Source organism: Tauraco erythrolophus, chromosome 1 (genome assembly GCF_009769465.1).
Source record: "Tauraco erythrolophus isolate bTauEry1 chromosome 1, bTauEry1.pri, whole genome shotgun sequence".
NCBI classification, from domain to species: Eukaryota; Metazoa; Chordata; class Aves; order Musophagiformes; family Musophagidae; genus Tauraco; species Tauraco erythrolophus.
The window spans coordinates 113,509,075-113,527,615 of NC_141465.1; the positions used below are offsets into that span (position 1 = coordinate 113,509,075).

The 18,541-nt window shown below is 52.0% G+C and overlaps 1 protein-coding gene across 1 annotated transcript; it reads right to left on the reverse strand.

Annotated features, from left to right (window-relative positions):
• Nucleotides 1-14,449: 14,449 nt before the first annotated feature.
• PDX1 (pancreatic and duodenal homeobox 1) lies at nucleotides 14,450-18,290 on the reverse strand. The gene is made up of 2 exons (XM_086613078.1): nucleotides 17,894-18,290; nucleotides 14,450-14,838 (listed from the first exon to the last, which is right to left on the reverse strand). The coding sequence occupies exons 1-2, from the start codon at nucleotides 18,288-18,290 to the stop codon at nucleotides 14,450-14,452; spliced, it is 786 nt and encodes a 261-aa protein (XP_086469204.1).
• Between the last annotated feature and the right edge of the window lie 251 nt (nucleotides 18,291-18,541).

The following is an 18,541-nucleotide window of genomic DNA, read 5'->3' on the forward strand; positions in this document are numbered from 1 at the left end:
TCTTTAAAGATAACTCAAGCTTTTAATTACATTTTAGGGAAATTCCAGTCCTCACCTAATCTAGGGATTTTTTTTGTTATTTGTAAAATTTAAGAACAAGAGGGAGGGGAATATGAGAGGGAATTTACATTAGCTCTTGGTGAGAATCACCTGCTATCAGCAATATCATAAAAGAATTTTTATTCCAGTTTAAAATAAAAATGTGCTCCTTTATCATAAATAAATAAATATTAAATAAAGAAATTATAAATGCTTTAATGTAAATCATGAATTACAATAATAGAAAAAATCAAATCACTACTTTTTCATGTATAGTAAGTGCATTATGTTGTTTCTGTGACAATAATGTTGGTTTTTTAGATCTTCTTTGATCCTCATTAATACCCATATGCACCTATAGATGTAACTGTGGTGAGCTGAAACAGGGTCTCTAAAAACATCTTGCGCAACGACTCCCAGGAATGTAGTGACTCAGAAGGAAAAGGGACTTTCTCTTATCAGAAGCTTATTTCTTCCTCCAGGACTTCAATCTAGAAACACGATGCTTTTTGTGTTCCCAGTAATGACACCCTGCTCTTCCAAAGCCAGAGCAATGCTTTGGACCTCTCCTTCATCCCTCACCAAGGTCCCATTGTGGCTCCAAAGGTGTTTTCCATCCTCAGAGGCTCTGCCACAGATTAGAAGGCATCCTCTGCCGCCGGCTCCTGACGCCAGTAAAACATGCCCTGCATTATCTCTTTGCCTGTGGGCACACGCTCCTGAACCGGGGCAGGAAAACACAGCCTCCACACTGGCCCAGCGAAAGCAGCTGCCTGAGCAGGGGCAGCCGGACCTCAGCAGCTCCAGCAAGGTCCATGGTGGTCCAGGGGCTGGGGGATTCAACCTCCTGCCATGCACATCCCTTCCCAGACATCCTACTACAATAAGCACCTGAAAACCCATCTCCTTCCCCTCTTGGCCTAGGGAAGTGATCCTATATTCCCCATGGGCTGGGAGCTGTCATCATACGGGTATCCTGGTGCTGGCCCCTTGTGCATGAGACAGCGAAATTCAAGTGTAGAATGAGAAATAAAAGGCAAGAAGGAATTTTCCTGACTCAGATATAAGGAGTGAGGCCACTTCTGCTGCAGGAAGTGGAAGAGCTGGACTTGCAGTGCCAAGTGCTCCTGGGTGCAGGGGAATACCCAGCTCCCCTTTCCTCAACAGTACCTGCTGCCTCCCCACCAAGAGGGAGCCCAGGCCCAGCCAACATGCCCCATGAAGTTCCTACGGTCGGTGGAAAGCCCAGACCAGCCTGTGATCTGCTCTGAGGTCCAGAGCAAAGGGACGCCCTGTTGATAGGGGCATAAGTAAATGTACTACAGCAGCTTGCAGACCCTGCAAAAATAAAAGACAGGAAAAAGTGACACCCCAGCAGCCACGGATCCTTTCCAGACAGGTCCCTCATGGTGTGCCACCATTCTACTCCCTTTCCTGGTCACCCATCCTGCTCAGCCCACGAGTCCCTTCCTCCTAGACCAGGGAAAAGCAAGGGCTGGTGTCAACTATGAGGAGCACGTCGGCACAAACCGGTGATTCATGCTGGAGGAGTCAGCAGCGTGCTTCTGTCTGGCTTTAAATGTTTCAAGAAACAGTTCTGACATTTAAGCTCACTCAGTATATTTTTCCTTTGTGAACATCATGCTCTCTACACGTTGTTTTACAAAAGGCACGAGACCTTGCTTTCTCCCAAATCATCTCGCGCTCAGATCCCTACAGCAGTGCTCTTCAAATTCGCGTCAGTTGTGCTTTAGAGGCGCTCAGACTGGCTCCCAGCTGTTCCCTGCTCTGGCACCCTGCAGTATCAAAATCCAAGAGTAGAGAACTTGTCCCACAAAGTCAAGCTCAATCTAGTGGCATCCTTTTGCTCTAAAGGAAATTTTCTGAAGTCATCCAGAACCTGCTCAGATGACAGAAACCTTCCTTGATGCTGTCAGGATGCCCAATTGATAAGCAACAGAAACAAAGGTCAGCCTGGATTCCTATGTCTGTCCTAATAAATTCAAAAGTGTTAGGGAATATTCCTGGGCACTGCAGCTCAATCAGCTGGGTTGGTAAATGGTTAGCATGGTCCACAGTCGGCTCTTGGTTTGGGCCAGCTACTGCTTGCTGAAGGAACTCTTTGGGCAATGGTTTGAGAGTTAGTACAATCAAGGGACTGTACCCAGGATGTGGTTTGGATGCAACCAACCTCTCCTAGAGGATAACAGAGAAGTGTTTTGCATATGGGCCGTTCAGTGACAGCTGGCCTCAGTGCTGAGGAGTGATCTGGGACAGGATCAACTTACAGGTGTAGATGTAGTCTCAGATTCATAAAAGGCATTGAAATCATGTAAGCTGGTTCAGGAAAGGCATTCCTTCTCTTGCTTTTGTAAGAAGTGCTGGATACCTGGAGATGTGAATACACTTAGTAAGATGTCCCAAGGGATCTACTCCTTTCATTTTACTTCCTCAGCAGGAAGACAAAACCAGCACAATTGGGGTAGATGCTCCAGCTGTGCTGAGCTAACAGTACTGATTTCTGTTGTCATTGCCAGGAAGCTGCACAGAACGGAGCCTGTGCAGTTGGTAGGGCTGAACTGCTGGGATGAGGACAGCTGCCAACACCAACCTGCCAACTCCAACCTGCTGGCACGCTGACCAAGAGTGATCTGAGTCTTTAGCTTCCAGTAGGGAATGGCTACCTATTTCTTCACAGCCAGAAGTGCTCTCACTGCAGCATCTTTGAGCTGTGGAGCTGGAATGGGCTTGGGACAGGCACCAGGAGCGTATGCTTTTTGCATCAGGGAGATCTGGAATCACAACTGGTCACTTCCAATCAGCAGCAGAGTCCAGCTGCAGTCCCTGTGCTGCTCAGCTGCTCATCAAGTACTTTCTGCTGGCTGCCTGCATCGCCCAGCCCTCCTCTGCTCTGTCAGTCACCTGCTCCCTTCACTTCTGCATCTGCAGGGACACAACTGCTCTGCAACTGCCCGGTGGGTGGATTCTGAGTGGGAGTAAAGGGGATCTGAGTGAAAGAAAGAAAAGTGAAAGAGAAAAGAGAGAAAGTGTGAGAGAGAAAGTGTGTGAGAGAGAGGGGAGGGAAGAGAGAGATAAAGAGATATACAGAGAAAGATAGATTAAAAAAGGAAGATGAAAGAAAGAGAGTAAGAGAAGGCAAGAGAGGGATAAAGAGAGAGAAAGAGGAAGACAGAGAAAAAAGAGAGAAAGAAAGAGGGATAAAAAAAGAGAAAGAGGAAAAAAGAAAGAATGAGGGAAAGAGAAAGAGAAATAGAAATAAAAAGACAGGAAGGAAGAAAGTAGGCAAGGAAGAAAAGAAAAGAAGATGGAGAGGAGAGGAAAAGAAAAAAGAAAGAAAAGAAAAAAGAAAAGAAAAGAAAAGAAAAGAAAAGAAAAGAAAAGAAAAGAAAAGAAAAGAAAAGAAAAGAAAAGAAAAGAAAAAAGAAGAAAAGAGAAGAAAAGAAAAGAAAAGAAAACAGAAGAGAGGACAGCGCTGTACGGGATAGCTCGTTCCTAGCGGGGAAGCGCGGCCCTTCCCCGCCCGGAACCCGCGGGTGCGCCGCGCCTGCCCGCCCGGTCCCGTCCCGCCCGGCCGCGGGGCTGCGCTGTCGCGGCGCGGCCAGCAGGTGGCAGCGTCGCCCCGGGAGGCGCCGGGCGGCGGCGGGGCCGGCCCGGGCCGAGGACGGGGGCAGGCGGGCGGCGGAGCCTCAGTCACTGCCCCGGCGGCCCCGCGGGCACCTCCCTGCCCGGCTCTGCGGCCCTTCCTCCGCCCTGACCCGGCCCCCTCCGGGTCTGCGAGCGAAGCCAGCGGTGATCTCCGTGGGGAATTTCCTCCGGCTGCCGCCCATTGAGTTACTGCCGTCGGCGTCTCTCCTGCGACGGTGAATAGCAGAAATTAGAGCCGGCGGTAAGAAACGTGTTACCTCCTCGGGACTGCAGCATTGCTTTATCTGGTCGTCCGAGAGGAGGTGTCTTGACTGGCACATACCCCCTTCCTTCCCTCGGCTTGTGCCATGAACATGAAGGGTTTTGAAACCCCTCAGTATCCCGTTTCCCACTGAGCAGTACAGCAGCACCGAGTACAATTTCACTTCTCCTCCTCCCTCTGCAGTTTTTTTCCTTTCTCCAAACTCTTGTTGCTGCTGCGATACAAGACATCAGCTGTTGCTGTCATGTAAAACACGGCCCCGTGGAGTAGAACCTGCAAATGTCTATGGCACCATCAGGAGAGCCCTGGTGGCACTAAAGAAAGCCATTATGTGTCCTACATAATGCTGAATGTGCTGAATGGCTGAACAAATCCCTCCTCCTCCTCACTTTTCTATCCTCAGATCTCCACACACATTATACCTCTGGTATCCTCCCTCACAGCTTCTCTCCAAGAGCATGGTCCAAAGCCCATTCAAATCAGTCCTGTTGGCTGCAGTTAGCTTTGGACTGTGGCCTAGATCTCCTTTGCTGGCTCTTGGCTTTATGCCTCTTCCATGCCCTCACTTGGAACAGTGTCTGCCTGCCTGAAGGCCCTCTTTCATCAATTTCCCTTAATCCCGTTTCATTCAAGATGCCTCTCTACCCTGGGTAAATGGTGGCTTCAGAGAGCTGAAGATGGGGAGATTACTGGCAAAGACGGGTATCTCCTGGGGTGTCAACAGGGAAATAAAGGTGGCCAACAGTCTTGGGCCTCAAAAGGGAAATTAAGCAAGGCAAGGAAGTTCTTCAGCAGGACAAGACAGGAGGCTTATAGCGAGGACAGTGTCAAACTCATACAGGCCCTGAGTAAACGAGTGCATTACCCCAGTTTCAAGCACGTAATGGGGAGGTGGGGGTGATGGCAAAGGAGCTCCTCAAAAATAGAACTGGAGCATTTTCAAGGAGTCGAGCCTCCCTTTTCTTTGGGTACGCTGACTGTAGTCATGGCATTGCTGATGGGGCTGCGCCTGACCTGCTTGTCAAGCTGTCTATTGGGAGACTCTTACAGCCTCTCCAGGCAGTTTCTTCTGGTTCTTCTCACTGTTCCTCACTCTCCTCACTGCTAGGAAGGATCTCAAGGCATCTGCTCCATCCTCATTTCCTCTTGTTGCAATCCTCCCACAACAGGTGCAGAACAGCTCCCTCCTCTCCTCTTGGCAGCCATGTCCTTGTTTCCAAAGTGTTCTCAAATACTCACTGTATTTTTTCTCAGTCTGCTTTTATGGTCAAATTTAAATGTAAGCTCCTCAGAGGAATGCCTTTCTTTTTTTTCCACAGTGTTCTGCAATACAGAATAAGCCCTATGGTTCTTTTTAAAGCTAAATATAAAAAGAAATGTCAGAAGTGCACCATTAAGATTATATACACAAATGCTTGGGAAACAGGACTTGCAAGGATTGACCTTGTCTGAGCAGCCTTCAGTGTCTTCGGACACACACAGGCTGGAGACCCACTCCTGAGTGAAGCAGGTGCAACTTTTCCCTCCCTCAGGATCCCCATGCAGAGACTGCACCAGTGGAGGAAACTCAAGGCTGTGCAGTGAACATCCCCCTTCCCTGATCTTACTTTCCAGAGAGAGCTCTAAGGATACCTGAGCCTTTCACCCATCTCTTATTCCCTCATATGACTTCATCCCAAAGCAGAAGTCTGTCTGGGCCAGAAGTGTGACTAACACCCAGCAGTGGGGTTCGGAGGGGTTAGAGGAACAGAAGTGCCCTCCATGCACTCCACAAGCTGTCAGGTACAATCACCTCCCACAGGTTTTACTCCCTCTCCCCACAGTTCCAGCAGCTGGGCTGCATCCATGGCCCCATGGGTTGCTCTCCTCTGCCTCCTGACCCACTTCTTCCTGGCCCCCAGATTCTGCGGGAGCACCCAGCTCTTGCTTTGTGTCACAGCCAGTGCAGACACAGCTTTGTGTCACAGCCAGTGCAGGGTGAGCTGCTTCTGAAAACGGAAGAGACAGCACTGTTTGCAGGGCGCTGAAGATTTTGTTGGATGGCTGAGCTGAGCTGTCTCGTCCAGCTGCTTCATGTTTGCTACAGGAACAGCAGGCAGTGAGTGAGCACCAGCACTTCGGATTGATGTGATGTGCCACTGCACCCTCGTGCTGGGATGTGTCGCCTTTCTGGCTCCTCCCCATCCATCGGTGCTCTCCAGCTCTGCCCTTGCCTGACAGTTACTCTCCTGAAGGAGAGAGGGAGCTTGAAAGCAAATTGTCCCTCTCCCCTTCCTCTCTGCTGCTCTCCTGGCTTCTAACACCAGCTCCTTCCCTGTGCCATATGGAGATATGTGCTGTCTGTCCAGTTGCTCTCTCCCTGGCTGACTTTTAGCTCCTGCTGCATCCTCCTTCATCTCCCTCTCCAGGCTCCATAACCAAGAACAGAGCCAGCCTGGCATTGCTCAAGCATGCAGAAGAAACATCGCATCTCCCTCAGTCTGACTTCCCCAGCTTGATGCTGGATGGCCTGCAGGTGCCAGCTTGCTTCTTCCTTGGTCCTGACCTTAACGTGTCCTCGTCCTGAGCCTCACTCTCTCCAGCATTTGCAGGTTTACAACCAGTGAAGAATGAAGTCCTGATGTATCTAGTGGCCACATTTAGAATCATAGAATGGTTTGGGTTGAAAGGGACCTCAAACATCATCTAGTTCCAACCCCCCTGCCATGGGGAAGCAAAAATTTTCCAACAAGCCATTACTGCTCCCAACCCTCTGTCATCTAATCACTGGGACTCTGCTGGGAGGGCAGGATTGTTCAGACCTTCCATAAGCAGTACTGGTGTGTGGCTTACCTCACTTCTCAAGGCCAAGCTGAAAGGATGGAATAAAAGCAGGCATAGGAGCTAATGGGATGTTGCTGGAGCAGGACATAAATCTGCCACCCCAAATGGATTTTTATCTCCCACATCTTTGCAGTTTTCCTGACAATTTCCAGTGCCTGCATCTAAAGCAATTGGGATGATTTTTCCCAGGAACTGTGAGGCAGCTCTATGAGATGTTTTGCCAAAAATAGCTTTATTTTACAGCCTTGGACAAGCTGGACTGTGTGTACCTGATCTGTACTGACCAGGGACAGTTAGAACAACCCCACATCTAATAGCAAATAAACACCAGTGCAGAGAAACTGCAAGAAATCGAAATCTCTGCTGGAATCCTGACACTTTCCCTTAGTGTATGGACCAGGAGGAATATGGAGGCAGCCGTGCAAACTCTGTCACATCACAAGAGGGAATTATGCTTCCACAGGGAAGGTGCAAGCTGCAGTTAACAGTTAAGTAAAACACACAGAACACCTGGTTTCTGTATCATAGCTTGTTCCCTAGAAGCAGAGCAGCATTCCCAGCTAATGACCTCATTGGCATCATAATCCTGTAGCTGTTGAGGTCTTGGCACCGCATCAGTTACCTTTTTCTTCACCTTTCTCCATTAATGCCTCCCTCTGGCTTCTCTCCATAACAAACCAAGCTGCTTCAGCCTCCACTTACCTTTCCTCTGACCCCTCCTGCTCTCAGCTGCCAGCTCATCCTTCTGCCTGTCCAAGCATTGACAGTGTTGCCTTCCATCCCCACTCAGAGTACTGTTCCTCTACTAGTCTCCTAGGCCCACCATCTACAGCTTCTGCTTTTTGAGCTCTGGGGAAACTGCTCTTGTCGATGTCTTTAATAGTCTCTAATAAGCTTTTTGATGCCAGAGCTTAGGAAATTCCTTTTCTTGTCAAAATCTTGTCCTTTGGCTTCTCGGGAAGCTTTTATGAACAGAAGGGAAATATACTGTCTTCTCCTTGTCCATAGGACAAGAAACCATAGGAGATGATAATTGCGAGACTGGTTGGATGTTAGGAAAACGCACTCATGGTAGGAATAGTGATGTGCTGGAACAAAAGAAGTTTGGGAAATTTGCAGCTTTGTAGGTCTTAGTGAAGTGGGTAGAACAGTATGTCTGGAGTGATCCTGCTTTGGGCAGAAGGATGGAGTAGAAAACTCAGTGGTTCCAGTTTCCATTCTCTTTTTGTTCCTTCTGGGGGTGCTCCTAAGAAATCCCCTTCATTCCCACGTAAGGGTCGTGAGTCTATGGTCCTTTTCTCTGTCTTTATCTCCACCTAATTCACGGGCAGCTCAAAATGCTGTCTTGGACACCTGCCATCAGATGTACATCTTTGTATTTGAAGTGAAACTATCCCACTAACAAGGTCCATGGGATGAATATAACCAAACCATTGATGATGTGGCAGCAGAGGGTGCAGCTGTGAGCAGGTTTCCAATCACAACTCCAGGAGCCAGCTGTGACTTTAACAACTAGTTTTACCACATTCATTCCAGGGTAAAGGATTTGATGCCTTCAAAGTAGAGGGGGTTCCCCCTCGTCCCCCTTTTTGGCAATTTTCATTCTTGAGATAAAAATTCAGCTTACAGAATGGACTGAAAAAAACAGGACTTGCTATTCTGCCATCTTATCTTGAGCAATGTCACCTCACACCATTTCACCCTTAGCCAAATACTGACTCACCAACAAAGGGTTAGCAGCGGAAGAGGAGAGAGGGCATACCAGACAGATCAGGTCTCACTGCTGGAAGTTTCGCAGGGAGTGAGACACATGTATTTTTTAATCAGAGAGACCTGAGCAGATGTGCTGAAGTTTAGCTAAAAGCCAGGATGCAAAGGGTCTGCTTTGCTACTGCTTGCTATGGAGATGTAGAGCCTCCTTTGCAGGAGGGGTTCTGTTCAAAACACCACTCTGGAGCCCTACAATGCCGCACCCAGCTAAGGCTCCCAGCAGGCAACTGTTTGCTTTTCTCCAGAGAAGGGTTTGGGCCCAGGGAAGTGGTGTTCAAACACAGGTCTCTGCACAGTCCAGGACCTGGTATCCCTCCTCTAGCTCCACCTTGGTCCTGAGACATCTTGGTCTCCTGACATGGGCTGTGGGTGCCCTCCATTCTCTTCAAAGGGAGCTCCCTTTCCTGGTTCTGACTGCTTCTGATGCCAGTGAAGTCACTGATCCCTGGCTGCCTCTGCTCAGTGTTTTGAGGTCTGCAGGGAATGTCCAAAACAGGCGTAGCTAAATATATAATGGCACACACTGTCCCTGATCAAACAAAACACCAGAACACTATGGTCACTTGTAGAAACAACTCTTTTCCAGTAGTTGCTATCAAGTCCAGCCTTGCACAATCCATCGTACCCACTGCTTTCCATGCCTGCTGAATGTGTTTTACTCCTGAATCTTAAGCACACTGTGCCAAGGCTTCTTCAAGCAGATGCTTTTCTCCCCCTGGGTCTGAGTCAAGGGACAGGGAGGACATGAAGCTGCCACTGGCACCAGCTCATCATACTCAGACCAGCTCTGTCGTGAAATGAAGGTCAGCAAGCCCCTCTTTGCCAATGCTTTCAAAGTGGAATGCTCCACATCTGCTTGAGATGCTGCTGTTCTTGGCCTGTAGGTTCAGCTCACCCTCATCTCTCAAGTTTCTTCCCTCTCAATGTATTTTTAAGTCATCTGTGAAGAACATGCCTGTTTGCCAAGGCACTTGCCTCTTGTGCCCAGTAGATCCTGGTGGATGGAGTCAGGCATCAGGGCTCCTGTGAACATGGGGTCCCACCTAAAGGCACCTCCATCAGAGGCAGCACAACTGCGGCCTCTCCTCTTTCCAGCAGTGCTGCTGCTGGAAACAAACGGTCCCTGGAACAAACTCTGATACAAAGCAGCAAGTGTGTGAGGCCTAATAGTGGAGGAACCATGTGTTTGAGTTTCCTGCTCCACGAATGAGGCTGGCCGGGTCTGACTCATCACTGAGGCACGCTGGGGAGCGAGAGGGACTCAGCTCATTTCCTCTGTGTTTTATTTGTCCCTGCATACCTTGCAATCCCAGAAGCATGGGCGAATAGAGGAGATGCATACCAGGACAGCAAGTGGTGGGAAGAGAAGAGATGGAGAAGGGTAGAGACTAGGAGAAGCCTTGCCTCCGTGCACTTTCCCCTTTACACCACAATTCTTAGTGTTCGCAGCTAAAGCGCTGCTGGGGCACAGTGGTGCACAGAAAGATATTGAAAAAGCTGCTGGAAGCCAGTGGGACAGGAGCAATGAGGATAAATGATAAATGAAAGTAAGTAGTGGATAAATGAAAGTAGGTAGTGTCCACTACTAACACGGGCACTGCAGTGTTTCCACGTTTCATTGTCCTCTTTAGATGCTACAGCAGGTACGTTCCTGACAGCTATAAAGATATCCTTGAAGATCTGGTCATTCTTATCCCTGTCCAAGGTAGAAGAAAGCAGGGAGGGAACTGCCTTTCTGAGCCACAATTTATTGCAAACCAAATGTGTTCTTGTGTGTGCGTATGGGCTGCCTATGCTTATGTGAAAACCTCTCATAAGAACAAGCCTATATGCCATCAGGAGTGAAGGGAGCCCAATGACATTTCTTCCTACTCTCAAAGTAAGCCTTGAAACACGACACATAACTCCCAGCCAACTCTGCCAGATTGTAAGTGTCATTGCCCAGCCCTACAGTCCCTGCTGTGGTGGTGGTTGCAAGGCTGGCATCCTACCCCTGGTTGCACTTCAAAGCACCGAAGCTTTTCTGAGCAATGTTCCATCTCTCAGCCTGCGCCATCTCTCCTCAGCCTTGGTCAATGCAGAAGCAGCAACCGCAGCGTGGGAGGTAGCAGAGTTCTGTGTCGGACTGGAAAGACTTTCAGACCTCAGGTTAAACCACTGCTTTCAGAATTGATTGATGGATGTAATTATTTACAGAGGGAGGGATATGCAGGCGAATGTATGGGTTTGTGATGGAGGAGGCAAGCACAGCATCCCAATCCTACCTTTCATGTCATCCCTGCAGGGTCCTGGGACGTGGTCCTGTATGTGAGAGGTAAAGCAGGGGTTAGCACAGGGTGGAGGGGTGTGAGCTCCTGTTTCCCTTCCCCCAGCCTCAGCCAAAGCATGGCAGCAGCAAGGCCCCAACAGGTGCTGCGGGATGAACCTTCTCAGACAGCAGCAAACCAATGTTCATTTTTGTGGCACGATCCTGCCTGCGTGTGACAACAGCCTCCAGCTCCTGGCCAATGTTTGCTGAGCTCTGTGCTGTTCACGTTAGGTGCTCAGACCTGCTTGGAGAAAGAAGAGGGCATTGAATATTCCCTGCCTTGTGGTCCTTCATGTAACAGCAGTCGGTATCTCAATAAAGCAGAAGCAGAGGGAAGATTTCACTGCAATATTGGAGGATGTATCTGAGCAAAGCAGGGGCAGTAAAGGTGTTGCCTGTGCAAAACTACCTCAAGACCTGCAGCCTAACCGTCTTCCCCTGGAGCCACAGGTAGGGTAGAACTGATGTCTCCAAAGTTCCTGGTGCTGTGGGTGCCTGTGCCAGGTGCAGCCAGGGAGGGGAAAATCGCCCTAAATCTTGCTCAGCTTTTCTTTAAAGTAATTAACGCTAAATACACGATTACTGGGGACATACCTCTCCCACACATGCCTAAAGGACTTGAGGATTGCCTGAGAAGGAAATAAAAGACAACTTACATTTTTCATCTCTTCCCTGATTTTAAGAATTAGGATTTTTAGAATGTCTTGTGGAAACCTTATCCTAGGGTTAAAGATGATTAAATGTAAATCACAAACTATTTCATAAGGTGAGGGAGTGCCTCCTGGGAAGAATGGCTGTATCTGGACAACTGATTTTTGATGAGATGACACAGCACAAGAACTGTAGCAGCCTTATAACTCTCCATGTCAGCCTTGCCTTTGCCCATCATGGTGTAGGGCTGGCTGCTCTGCCAGGTGAAGGTTACTATAAACTTTTACCTCTACAAGGTCCCAGAGATGTTTTGATTAAGTTAACGCTAATTTTTCCATTGTTGCAGTTGTAAGAAAGATAAATGTATTTTTAGAAAAAGTGCTAAACCCATAAACTAAGTCAATTCTTTAGAGAAAAAGACTTTATTCGTTAAAACTAAATCATGCAGGTTTGATTCTACTTCTACTCATAAAAACACCTTGGCACCGTGGTCAGACAATTCATATAAATTCTGCAACTTCTCCGTTTCTACAGCAGTGCACGGAGAAAATCGAAACTGAACGTGTTATACTAGAGGAAGGTCAGGCAATGAATGTTTCAGACACCGTGTGTGCTGTTTACCCAGGGGCAACGCGCTGTACAATTCTTAGCAGAAAATCGTGGTGTTCTGTGTGATAGACTTCTTTTTTTTTGCGGTTAGATCTGTTTTTATAGCAGCTCCCGAATTGCAATTTCAGTGCTAGACATCGTAAAATGTACATGGAAATTGTTCCACTGCGTGTTTCCAGTGACAGATTGATGCTAATAAATAGCGATTGGAAATACTGAGGTTTAAAAATGGCTTTATGATCCCCAAAAGTTTGAGAAATGTTACTTTAATTATTATGGTGCTTTGCTGCTTAAGCAGAACAGCTTTATTTGAATTTTGCTCACAGAATCATTAGTAAAGTTCTCACTCATTGACTGCGTTTTGATGGATAAGGATAGACAAGCTCGAATGATAAATTTCTCAGGCAACTTGCAGGAAAAATGACCAGAAACGTCCCTGTTTGCACACACATCTTAATGCCCCCGAAGGAAAGAAAAGCAATAGACGAATTAACACCTGCAGCTCAAGTCTCCGCCTTATTGTTAAAAGTCTCATGTAAGATGGGAGAAAAAAAAAAAAAAAAAAAAAAGCGCGAGTTGTGGCAAGTGGCTTCCTCTGCCCCTCAATTTCAGTCGTGGGTCTGGGAACATCCTGTGGCCAGGGTGGGACAGGCCCTCCTCCTCCTCCTCGTCCCATGGCACTCACGAGCCCGCAGCCCGGGACGGAGTGTGGCGGTCCCCGAGGGATGCTCGAGGGGTGGCTGCTGCCGGGTCCAGGTCCGGAGCCTCCCCGTCGAGAAGAGAAGGCAGCTCCACCTGACTCACGGCAAACCCGGGCAGTTCCTGCTTCCTTCTAGCTGCTATTTTCTCTTTCTACTTCGGGTGGGAATTTTTCCCCACTTAGTTGAACTTCCTCCCACCGTTTCCCTTACACAAAATGTCTGTTCCAGCCTTTGTCGCGACGGGGAAGATGTTTCTGGCGACAGACGGGCAGCGGCTGAAGAGAAGGCAGGCTGGGGAGGGACGGCCGGCGGCCGAGCCCCCGCTGCCCGGCTCCGCGCAGGGAGGCGCCCGGCCGGCTTCTCGCCCCGCTCTAGCCCGGAGGAGCCAGGCGCTCCTGCATGCTGGGCCAGGCCGAAAAATGACACCCCAAGAAAGGCACCGGCACCCGGCAGCGCCTCGGGAGACAGCCGGCCCCAAACCTCTGCTGGGATAGAAAGCCGGGTCTGCGCAGAAAAACCATGCGGAGAGCCACGACGGGCCCGGAGCAGGTGCTGCAGGGAGGTTTCTTCTCTCCGAGTCAGAGTCCGAGCTTGTGGGAGAGGAGGAAAAGAAGCAGGAGCTTTTCCCCAAAGGAGAATGTCCCCGGCACCAGCCCTGTCCCCCTCGGACAGGTCCCGATCTCGGCTGGCAGTCCGATCCGCCTCTGCTCGCTGCCCGGGGATCACCCACGGATTTTCTGCCGCATCCCCGGGTTTGCACCCATCCTTCGGGGGTAGGAGCGCAGCTCTGCGCGCCGCGGAGCCCCCGCCACCCGCCGCGGAGCCCCGACGGCAGCGGAGCCGCGGGCGGCAGCGCAGCGTCTTCCGCAGTCACTGGCGGAGCCCGGAGGAGGGTCCGGCTACCTGTGCCGGTCATCGGGAGCCGGTCATCGGGGGAGACAAATCCTGCCCACAAGACGCCCGGGCTTTTTTTTTTTTTTTTTTTTTTTCCCTAAAGGCAAAAGAAAACGAAACAAGCCAGGTTCCAGTTTCCGAAGAAAAACTGGAAATAGTCCTGCCGGAGTCCTCTGCAGAGCCGATGCCCCGGGACCTCTGGAAGGAACGGGGACGGCGGGGTGCCAGCTCCGGGAAGGTCTGGGGTGCTCGGCTCCGCGTCCGCGCTTGTGCAGCGCCGCGCACGGCGGGACCCGCGCCCCGACCGGGCAGCCGCCCGAGGTAAGACAGCGTGCTCTCGTCTCTTCTCCCGTTTCCAGACAACTCCGTGCACCCAGGGCTGCACACACCGTCAGTGGCCGCCCGAGATCCACCTTCCCCGGGGGAAGCCGCCCCGGAGGGCCCGCTGCGGCGCGGGGTGCCCGGGGTGAGTGAGGCCGGGCCATCCCAGCGGCTCACTGCGACCTCCTCCGGCTCTCAGCGAGCCTCCCTTTGCTGCAGCTGAATACCTTTCATTTAATTTTCGTAGGACAGGAGTTTCGGAGTGGAGGCACAGAGTCTCCCCGGGGGAAGGCGGGCGAGGGTCGGCCACGGCACGGCACGGCGGCGGGGAGCCGGCGCCAGCCTCTCGGCCCTCTCCCCGGTCCCATCCACTTCCCCGGCCCGGGGCGTGGGGCTTCCCGCGGCTCACCGAGAGTCCTGCTGCCTTCTAGGGGCGAGGCTGGGGGCGAGCAGGTCTCTGGAGGCCCCCGAGGGCAGGTTCCCGGGGGGACATGGCTGGGGATCCTCCTTGCCCGGCAGCTCCCCGGAGGACACCACACAGTCTTGCTCGGGGTCATTGCTGTTGCTCGCCCCTCGCTTTTTGTCCTCTTCCTTCTTCCACTTCATCCGTCGGTTCTGGAACCAGATCTTGATGTGCCTCTCTGTCAAGTTCAACATGACAGCCAGCTCCACCCGCCGCGGCCTGGAGATGTACTTGTTGAAGAGAAACTCCTTCTCCAGCTCCAGCAGCTGCGCCCGGGTGTATGCCGTCCTCGTTCGCTTGTTCTCCTCCTGCTCCACCACGTAGGATCCACCTGAAGAGAAGGGAGAGTCAGCCCCGGCCCGCCCGGCTGCCCACTCGGGCAACGGGGAGCCACGTCTCCGCACCCCTGCGCGGCGCGGGGGACACCCGACTTTTTGGGTACCAAGGGGACTGCCTCAGGGGGTCCCTCCGACAGGGCACAGCGAGGCGGTGCTGGTGGCGGCTGTCAGGACTGCTGCTGCTATTTTATTTTATAACGATTTAATATTTTTTAATAACAATTTTGTCGAGATTTTCAGGGAAACGCCGTCCCTCAAGCCGGGGGAGACGCTCAAGCGCCACCGTTTGCGTGTCGCAGAAAACTCCGAAGGATCCAGGGCCTGGCAATTGCTGGGATCCGCGTAAAAAAAAAAGGAAAAGGAAAATTAAAAAAAAAAAAAAAGAAAGAAAAGGAAAAAGCGCTTCAAAATAAAACGCAAAATAAACCAAACTGAATCAAAACGGAATAAACCCCAAATAAAATAATCCAACCAAAAAAAAACCCCAAACCGAACAACAAACCAGTAACAACAAAAAAATCGCTTTTCTTATATGACACACAGGCACAAGCAACCAAACAGAATATAATTCTAAAAAAATTCAAAATATCTCACCTCTCCGGGGAGAAGCCATGCCGCCAGCGGAGGGCCCACAGGCCGTGGCGGTGGGGTGCCGGGGAGGCGGCGCGGCGGGGAGCGCGATGCCGCCACCGAGCAGGGAAGGCGGGCAGGCGGGCGGCTCTTCCCGACGGGGCTCGGATGAGACCCTCCGTCCTTTGCACAAGCCGCAAAAAAATGGGGAGAGTTTTCTCGGAACAAAAGGTTAAGGGCCGCGGGGGATGTCCCGGGAAGTCGCCACCGAGTAGCCCCGGGCCGACGGAGCTTTCGACCCTTTCCCCGGCCGCCGAGACCGCAGCGCGGAGGGCAACGGAGCGGTTGCTGAGCCGGGAGTGGGAAAAGGGCCAGGAGCGCGACCGCAGCCTTTGCGTTTCTCCACGTTGGCGAAACTTTGGAATTCTCGTTCCCAGAAATAGCGGCAGCACTGGAATCGCCATTCCCAGGGCGGCCGCCGCCGTCCTGCGTGGGCGCTGAGGCGCGAGCGGAACCGGCGGCGGCAGCGAGAGGGGCTGGGATGAGCGCTGGAATTCACTGCCCCTATTTGCAGCGCCGGGAGCCCGGCTGGGCACGCTTTTGGTGGCGGTGTCATCTATAGGGCACAGCGGCTTAGACAGACAGGCTGGAACAGCCACAGAGAGCTACGCGGGTTCTATCGCCTCTCACCTATTCCTATGGTTTTATATAAATGATATTCATAAATATAAACCTATGTGTATATAGAAAACATATATGTTAATAATAAATGTATATACATAAAATGTTTATAAATATAAACCTATGTATATACACCCATGTAGATATATATTAAAATATATATTTAAACTACATGTATATGCATAAAATGCTTATCAATTTAAACCTATATGTATACTCGCGTGTGTGTGTATGGATTTGAAAAAATGATTCTGTTATGGTAAAATAAATTAGTGCCACGGGGAGGGCCGCGGGCGGCGGAGCCCGGAGCCGAGCACGGCGGGTGGCACCGATCCGGGCTCGGCCGCGGCCTCTCTGCGTGCCTTTCTGCAACGACAGCAACGCAAAGCTCCCCACAGTCCATGGGTGCCTAAATCCCAAGGTTTTCCATAAAACCCACATCCTTAGGCTGTGTAGTTTGCAATATGTACCGTGCGAATATACCGGGGCTCGGTCACGAGCGTTGCGTAGGCGCCCGGCGTAGCGCTGCGCCCCTGCCGCTGTCCGGGCGCGCACCGTGCGCTCGCCGTAGGAACGGCCCGTGCGTGCGTGTGCTTACACACTCGTCCCATGCACGGCACAGCCCTGGCCTGGACCTCCCGGGTGAGCAGGGAAGAGCAGAGAAGAATTTTCGGCTTTCACGGGAAAACTTTCGTTTTGCTGCGCGTTTTGTCATTCCTCAGGTACAGGAGTCAGAGAAGAAAAGGGGTAGTTTGAAAGTTAGGCTTTATCTATTTTGTTTTTCTTTTTTTTTCTTTTTTTTTTTTTACTTTCCCTAAATTAATTCAACACGAGGAAAGCGATCTGATTTCATTCCCTCCATCACAATCTCGGCCGACGAGTCCGCGGCGTGGGGCCGCGCTCCGCTCCCCTGCTCGGTGGATGCGTCTCCGTGGGGACTGGGAACACCCTTCGTTCTGCTCCATGCAATCCCCAAACTATTTCAGGGTGATGTTAATACTCCGGTCCTTTTTTCAACTGTCTATTTGAACAAAGCCATTAATATAATATTTGCCGTATAGGCGTGACAAAGGCGCAGGACACGATAACATTGTGCGGGCAGAGACAGAAATATTGTTGGGCAGCGGAACTTTCCGCCTAGATAGAGTTTCTTCCCCTCGCTGGCAGCTCTGATTCGTTTGTGCATTGTTTCCCCTGCCCTGGCTTTTCACTTAGAAAAGCGCAGTTGCGGCTAAAACCCACCGGGAAGCGGGAGCGGAGGGATGGAGGAGCCGGGAAGGGAGATGGGTATCGCCGCTCCTGGAGGGGCAGCGGAGAGGGCCAAGACGACTGCACCTGGGTTTCAGGGGCTGCTTCCCTTGCAGTCCTTCCTGTCGCTTCCCCGCCCGCTCCACCCCGCGGGTGTCTCCGCGCCCCGCGGAGCCCGCCTGCTCGGCCTAGCGGCAGCGCCCAACAGTCGTTCGCACGTCGCCCCGACTTGGCGACAATCGGTTAATTGGTGAAAAATAATTCGTTAATAATTGCTCAGGGCTTGGGCAGCGCGGGGCGCAGCGAGTCCGCCGGCGGGGACCAGAGGGCCGGCTCCCAGCCCGGTGTTCATCCCGACGGTTGCAGCCCCACAGCAGTGGGTCTTGGGGCACTGGCAGGGGGGAAGGACCATGAGGGGGAAACGACCCTCCAGGACCTCTTCACGCTACCCCCGAGCGGTGGGAGCGGGGCCAGTGCAGGGAAGGATTCCTGCCCGCCGAGAGGGAGAGAAGTGGCGGGGCAGAGGCAGAGGGAGGCGGAGAGGCTTACCGGTCCACTGTCCCTTCCAGGCGTGCGATTTGGTGGACTTCATCCAGGCGAAAGGCACCTGCACTCGGGGCTCCTCTATCGCCCCCGTGTCCGCCCCGTCTGCGAAAGGCAGCGCGTCCTGGTGGGGAGGAGGAAGATGAGGGTGATGGTGGTGATGGTGATGGAGGTGGGAGACGCCGGCGTCCTCCGTGATGGGGGGCACCTCGTAAGGTGAAATATCTGGCGGGCTGCCTTGCTCGAGAGCTCCCAAGGCGCTGGGGTAAGGAGTCTGCTGCTGCCTGCCCATGTACAGGCAGGCGGGGGGGCTGGGGTTGTAATCCTGCGCCTGGGCTCTCTGAAACGCACACGACTCCTTGTAGAGCTGCGCCGAGGCGTAATACTGCTCCTCGGTGTTCATGGCGAGCGGGGCCGGCGCGGGGGTCTCGCAGCTTAGGGACACATAGGGCTGCTCCCGCTCCCGGCTCCCGGGATGCCTCTTTGACAGCTCGCCGCCCCGCCGGGCCCCGCCGCCCTGCCCGGCTCCCGCCGCCTCCCCATAGGCGCCGCTCCCCCCACGTGAGCCCTCCCGCAGCTCTCCTGGGCGGGGCGCGACCCATAAGAGGCCACCCGGGGTGGCCCCGGTCCCACAAGCCCCTTCCCCCTTAGTCG

Coding starts and splice junctions, on each gene's coding strand:
- PDX1 (XM_086613078.1), bottom strand. CDS start 18,290: ATGAACACCGAGGAGCAGTATTACGCCTCGGCGCAGCTCTACAAGGAG. Junction 14,839..17,893: donor CTGGAAGGGACAGTGGACCG/GTAAGCCTCTCC, acceptor CCTTCTCTTCAG/GTGGATCCTACGTGGTGGAG.